Raw genomic sequence first — 7478 nt, 5'->3', positions numbered from 1 at the left:
ATGATAACAACTGCTTTAGGCCATGGGGCGTTCCAACCACATCACGTCTACAAGGGGGGATAGATGAGACTGAAACTGACAACACTTTGAATCTCAGTGAATAAGAAAACACCTCTTATTGTTCTCTTACAGATGATGATTTTGTGGCCCCAGACCACCAGTTTAAGATCCTGTTCATTAATTTATTGCGAATGCATCTTTGTATGGTTTTTGAAAAAGGTTTGTTTTTCAATTACAGATCTGGTTTATTGAAAATCGTTTTGCTCAGTCATGGAGTAACAGGTCAAATCAGCAGGGTTTTAACTGATGAAAGTATGGAAACATGATCACTGTACTCTCAAAAATGTCAAAGAATATTTGTTAAATATCGTTCAAAAATGAAATTATTAATATTAATCATGTAAAGAATCATTAACACAGTTATCAGGACTTGATCAGCTCTCCAAGGTTCTGATCCTGCTGCTGGCAGCAGCTAAAAGTTGTGCAGATTTATTTCCTTCGTTAGTTTAATCATTGTTTTCACCTCATTTATTTCCTCATGTGTTCCTCATGTCATCATGTATTGATGCAACAGGAAAGTTGATCTGTGTTTGATCTATTGTTGTCCGTCTGTTGAAATACCAACGTGTATTGCCACGATTTGGTCAAATAATTAGACAATTTTATCCATCATTACTGTGATTAGTTAACTCTGATAAATATTATGATCAACCATTATGACATGTAATAATCTTTCACATTGTAATCCTTTTATTTGTAATCTTTTGCATGTTTGCGTGCTGCTGCGCGTCCTGTGTGTGTAACAAGCAGAGTGTATGTTGTGCACTCGTCTATGTAGGTGCATATTACTGTCTCGATAATGCGCCTTAAAATAACAGTGAAACACTGCGTCATTGACGTTAGACCAGGTTTTTGTTGGTCAATAGTGCAATCGCTCTCTGCTGCCTCAAGATAGCAATGCGCCAACAATGAGCCTGACCACACCTTACTTTAAGACCAACATGACAAGGGGGGCTCTGATGGGCACAAGTGCATTTGCTATTTAAACAACATGGGTGCTGGATGGGAAAATGACAACTGCGTCGGTCTTAAACTAACAAAGACACTTGCCTTGCGCTTGGCACCGCCTTGCGTCGGGTGTAAGATAGGACCCTAGGTCATTGTGGTGGTTTCCTCTAATAGATACCTCTGTGTCCCTGTGGATAATAAGCTGGACTGCGCTCCGTCAAGGCTGTTTTTCCAGGAAGCTCCAGTCTTTTGATATCAGCAGGTCACTCGTGCATGTATTTTATCAAAGCATTTTAGCAAGTGTCCTATTTTATGCCGTTTTCTGTTGGGGTGCGGCTGTTATGCCCAGGTGCCCCTCAAAGAGATTCAGGAAGTCCATTGTGCCTGCTGTAATTAAGTTTTTTAATGAAAACTGTCGTTGACTGTCACTGTTGATGATGATGATGATGATCTGATGTTGATGATGAGGATGGTGGATGTACTGAGAATTGTGGCAATTTTGGCATCCATGAATATGTTGGTGGCATGTATAACCACTAACATGTACTAGTACAGTCACATTGATGTTTACCCTATTTATTATGGTGCTGTGCTCTCCCCTTATTTTGTACTGCCTTGAGATGTGTATGCCTTTTTTCTGTTGTCCTACCTGTTGTCCTATATGTATGGTGGTATTCAGTTTCCACCCTGGGGAATTATTAAAGTATTTTGTATCATATATTAAGGCGCGCTGAGTCATTAAATGTCCTTAAATATGATGTTTTCTCCACAGAGTGGACCAGGAGAGCTCAGAGGTTCCCAGTGATCAGTCTTCCCAGCAGCACCCAACAGACCTGGGCTCCATGTTTATGGTGCGCACATGCACAAACACACCTTTTACTATTAAATACTAGAGTACCATTCATGTCCCAACAGTATCCATGCTGCTCTGTTTAGACCAGCAGGCCTTCAGACTGACAGATGAATCATATGTTGTGTTCTACCAGTTTAATTAAATGTCCAGATTACCCAGAATGCTTAGAGAGTCAGAGGGAGAATGAGGAGGCATTGGAGGGTGAAGAGGAAGAGCAGAGGAGGAACAGCAGAGAGGCATTTCTGAAGATCACACTGCACTTCTTGAGGAACATGAAGCAGGAGGAGATGGCTGACCGTCTGCAGAGCAGTATGAGGATTTTAACAGATTTAACATGATGGATAAATGAGACATTTACTGACATCTGAAGAGATGGAGGAAAATATGTTCAAATACTCATTCTTTAGGGGAATCAAATGGTTGCTTTATACCTTATTAGTTGATCTTATTTGTTGTTTGTTCATTCAGGAACTCGTGTTGCAGAGTGTCAACATAAACTCATGTCTAACCTGAAGAAATTCCAGTGTGTGTTTGAGGGGATTGCTAAAGCAGGAAACCCGACCCCTCTGAATCAGATCTATACAGAGCTCTACATCACAGATGAAGGGACTGCAGGGGTCAATGATGGAAATGAGGTCAGACAGATTGAAGCAGCATCCAGGAAACCAGACAGACCAGAAACAACAATCAGACAAGAAGACATCTTTAAAGCCTTACCTGGAAGAGATGAACCAATCAGAACAGTGATGACAAAGGGAGTAGCTGGCATTGGGAAAACAGTCTTAACACAGAAGTTCACTCTGGACTGGGCTGAAGACAAAGCCAACCAGGACATACAGTTCACATTTCCATTCACTTTCAGAGAGCTGAATGTGCTGAAAGAGAAAAAGTACAGCTTGGTGGAACTTGTTCATCACTTCTTTACTGAAACCAAAGAAGCAGGAATCTGCGGGTTTGAAGAGTTCCAGGTTGTGTTCATCTTTGATGGTCTGGATGAATGTCGACCTCCTCTGGACTTCCACAACAATGAGATCCTGACTGATGTTACAGAGTCCACCTCAGTGGATGTGCTGCTGACTAACCTCATCAGGGGGAACCTGCTTCCCTCTGCTCACCTCTGGATAACCACACGACCTGCAGCAGCCAATCAGATCCCTCCTGAGTGTGTCGACATTGTGACAGAGGTCAGAGGGTTCACTGACCCACTGAAGTACAAGTACTTCAGGAAGAGATTAAGACATAAGAAGCAGGCTGACACAATCATCTTCCACATTAAGAGATCACGAAGCCTCCACATCATGTGCCACATCCCAGTCTACTGCTGGATCACTGCTACAGTTCTGGAGGATGTGTTGAAAAGCAGAGAGGGAGGAGAGCTGCGCAAGACCCTGACTGAGATGTACATCCACTTCCTGGTGGTTCAGTCCAAACTGAAGAATGTCAAGTATGATGGTGGAGCTGAGACAGATTCACACTGGAGTCCAGAGAGCAGGAAGATGATCGAGTCGCTGGTAAAACTGGCTTTTGAGCAGCTGCAGAAAGGCAACCTGATCTTCTATGACTCAGACCTGACAGAGTGTGGCATCGATATCAGAGTAGCCTCAGTGTGCTCAGGAGTGTTCACACAGATCTTTAAAGAGGAGAAAGGCCTGTACCAGGACAAGGTGTTCTGCTTTATCCATCTGAGTGTTCAGGAGTTTCTGGCTGCTCTTCATGTCCATCTGGCATTCATCGACTCTGGAGTCAATCTGCGGGAAGAAGAACAAACAACATCTTGGTTGTCTAAACTACTGAAAGACAAACCTGAACCAACAAATTTCTACCAGAGAGCTGTGGATGAGGCCTTAAACAGTCCAAATGGACACCTGGACTTGTTCCTCTGCTTCCTCCTGGGTCTTTCACTGCAGACCAATCAGACTCTCCTACAAGGTTTGCTGATACAGACAGGAAGTAGCTCACAGACCAATCAGGAAACAGTCAAGTACATCAAGAAGAAGATAAATGAGAATCTGCCTGCAGAGAGAAGCATCAATCTGTTCCACTGTCTGAATGAACTGAATGATCGTTCTCTAGTGGAGGAGATCCAACAGTCCCTGAGATCAAGAAGTCTCTCCACAGATGAACTGTCTCCTGCTCAGTCGTCAGCTCTGGTCTTCATCTTACTGTCATCAGGAAAAGATCTGGATGTGTTTGACCTGAAGAAATACTCTGCTTCAGAGGAGGCTCTTCTGAGGCTGCTGCCAGTGGTCAAAGCCTCCAACAAAGCTCTGTAAGTACACAGATAGTTGGATTTATTCATAATTTTGTAAATAGTATGATATTTTTTAACACAAGAGAAAATTTAATACCTTCGTGCTTGTTTTTTTTTCTTTTTATTTCCTCTCCAGGTTGAGTGGCCGTAACCTCTCAGACAGAAACTGTGAAGCTCTGTCCTCAGTTCTTGGCTACCAGTCCTCTAGTCTGAGAGAGCTAGATGTGAGTAACAACAACCCGACAATTTCAGGAGAGAAGCTGCTGTTTGCTGGACTGAAGAGTCCAAACTGTACACTGGAAACTCTCAGGTCAGATAAATACATTTAGTTATGTTTTTTGTTTATGTTAATGTTATTGAAGCCAAATTCCTTGGCAAAACAGAAATTAAGGCACCTCGATATTTTAACTCTATGTTTACATTTTACATATTTGTCACATGATTGTTGATCTTGAGGAAGCGAAATGTTATCCAAATAAAAGAGAAATACATATGGAGCCAGAATGTCCAACAGCTTCTTCCTGCTTTTGATTTTGCTTCCAGTTATCAGCATCTCACTATAACCCTTGGTGTGCGTTACTTTTCCACTATATATTTTACATATTAACATATATAAAGCCTTCTGCCAAAACTTCTGCATTATGACTTACAGTTGTTGAGTTAAGCCTGTTTATTGAGTGTTGTCCTGTGGGCATTCAGCTCTTCTGCCTCTTTACTTAATCAGTTAATCTCATTAGATCACAAAAAAGTAGGTCAAATCTAGACAGTGATGATACAATATTGATCTCCTGTAATGAAACAGAAGGCTAAATGATAAACTGAATCAAGTTAAAGATTGAAGGTTAGTACCATCAGCTGTTTATCTCCTAATATTCACACAGCAGCAGTGGATGGAAACAAACATTCACAACATTTTCTATTGAGCTTTTTCTGGATATTTGGTGAAAATTTGTTCTACATTTGGATGAAAATTTGACAAATGTCCTGGAATTTGCTCTGCAGACGTTACTGGAAGCTATCGGTCTGCTTATCTGTACTGTTGGGAACAATACAGACAAAAAAAAAAACAGATGCTCTGATACACATATAAGACGGCCTTTAAACACAGTTATTACTGATGTCATTCCAATGTAAGACATACACAAGTATAACCAGAATACAACATTATTATTAGTTTAAAATATAAAAAAACAAAAATAAACCCCCCAAAACAAAACAATAATAATAATAATAATAATAATAATAATAATAATAATAATGATAATTGCTGTATTCTGGTTATAATTGTGTATGCAGGATGGGATTGACAAAGCTAAAAGCATCAGTAATAATTCTGTTTATCAAGTATATAATGTAGTGAAAATGTTTTGGTACAATAGGCAAAGATTAAAATTTTTCTTGACAATGTCATTAAAAAAAGTCAGAACTTGGTGTTTGGAGGTTTGAATATGTATTTTAAATGTTCTAACTAAAGGCAGTGGTATGTTACACGGAAAAAGATATCCTGTTAATTGACTGTAATCTGAGTCTCTGTCCTCACAGTCAAAACCAGAGCTCACATTTAGACTAAAATCCCCAAATGTGGCCGTTTGGTTTGACTTTATTTGATTTGTATTCCATGATCACAGATGGCACAGCTGCAGTATTTATACTCCACTGTACTATTATTAATTTATGAAAACAGCCACTACGTTAGGCATGTATATGATTAGAAATGTGTTTAATTTCTCAGTGAGGTAGTGATGAGAAAGGAACGTGTTGATTGAATCTCTACTTTTTCTACAGGACATATAACACAACTTATGAGGACATCATCTCCATAAGTTTGCTGATCTCTTCAGGATCTCCTGATGTCTGCCTGATTATCAAAGATAATCGTTAATTATTAAAATCAATAAAATTATTAATAAGAATTAATAATAACGGGGCACCACCCTGGACTCAGGGATAAAGAAAGCCAATTCTATCTCAAAGTGTACTAATCTATGAATTTGGGACTTTGATTAATAATTAATTTAATAACTATAAACAAAATCACCATATCAATAGCTAGTTAAGGTTGAAGGATTTGGAGTTCTTTACAGAGCAGGGGTTGGCAAAACTCACTCTTGTGCAACATTAAAACAGACAACAGGTGTATCCAAAAGCATTTATTTAACAAAAGGGTAAAAGCAACATACAATACTAATCTAGCTAAGTGTACCTATATACAAGTGTGAGTGTGTGTGTGTGTGTGTGTGTGTGTGTGTGTGTGTGTAGGGAAGACAATAGCAAGATGGCTGCAGTCACCTGGTGACTGAGCACATGGCATGCTGACAATTTGGCTGATAAAGGGAACTACAGAGATAAAAGGCCAGACCATGTGGTGTCTTGAACCACATGTGCTGCCTGAACCAAAGTTCGCCAAACTAGGTTTTAACCTCTTAACTGTGTGGTTCTCTATTCAAGGCCAATTGGTGTATGCTAAAGGTGCCAGGTTAAAATGAGGTTAGTTGCATGCAAGGCCTAGTTACTGGATGTAACATGTGTTAAGCATGCTAACATTAACCTAGCGGTGTGGCTATGCAGTAACCTGACTATAGGCAACAAGGACATCACAACAACGTTTCAATGTATAACCTTAACCAAATCAATACATGTATGGTACATTGTTTGAGTTAAACATTCTTGCTTAGCCGTACTATGCTTCACTGTGTTGCTAGGCTATGCTCAGTTGTTACCAGTCCATGAAGGAAGAGATGCTTTGTGGTGTTCTGCTTTGTAGCCGGTGAATCCGTGGGTGAGTCAGGCTGAGAAGGCTTTGGGTCTGAAGCTGAAAGGTGCAGGCGTTGCTGGGGAGACAGCACTCCAGTCGTGCAGGGGGTCCAGGTCACTCTTTTGTGTAGAGTTAGCGATAAGCTAACTCCATTTATAAGGAACCTTAGTTTCTGAGTCTTAGGCAGGCTCTCGCGTCTTCTGCCGTAAAGAGGACTGTGTGTGTCTGCTGTGAGCAGGCCACACAAGAGAGCAGAGAGCTGTTCCAGCAGCTGCTGGAGGTGTGAAAGACCAAGCAGCTGCTCCTGCAGCTGAAGGAGAAAGAGAGCTGCTCCTGCTGCAGCTCCTGGAGAAAAGAGAAAGATAAGAGGGGAATCTCTAGTTTCGATAACCTGGATCCATGGGTGGAGCTTCACACTTTGGGTGCGAACCCCCAGGGCTCAGGTTTCTTTGAGTCTTGAAACATGTGGTAAACTGTGGTCCACATGTAATCCCAACAATTGTAATATTTTTTTTAAAAAAATCTTATTTTAAATTTTAAATTGTGTGATTCTGGGAAACCGCCTCCTCTGTGATATATAACTGTTCATTTACTTTAATGTTTAATTATCA

General features: G+C 40.5%; 1 protein-coding gene across 1 annotated transcript in view; it reads left to right on the top strand.

Annotated features, from left to right (window-relative positions):
- Positions 1–2402: 2402 nt before the first annotated feature.
- Positions 2403–7478, top strand: part of LOC137170626 (uncharacterized) — a 303513-nt gene continuing 298437 nt past the window's right edge. Inside the window, exon 1 of the mRNA XM_067574134.1 lies at positions 2403–4130. Coding sequence (XP_067430235.1) covers positions 2608–4130 — 1523 coding nt within the window. The 5' untranslated portion in view covers positions 2403–2607. The remainder of the gene's footprint in view (positions 4131–7478) is intronic.

This window comes from Thunnus thynnus, chromosome 19 (genome assembly GCF_963924715.1).
Source record: "Thunnus thynnus chromosome 19, fThuThy2.1, whole genome shotgun sequence".
Classification (NCBI taxonomy): Eukaryota; Metazoa; Chordata; class Actinopteri; order Scombriformes; family Scombridae; genus Thunnus; species Thunnus thynnus.
This window is presented reverse-complemented; position numbering and strand designations above follow the sequence as displayed.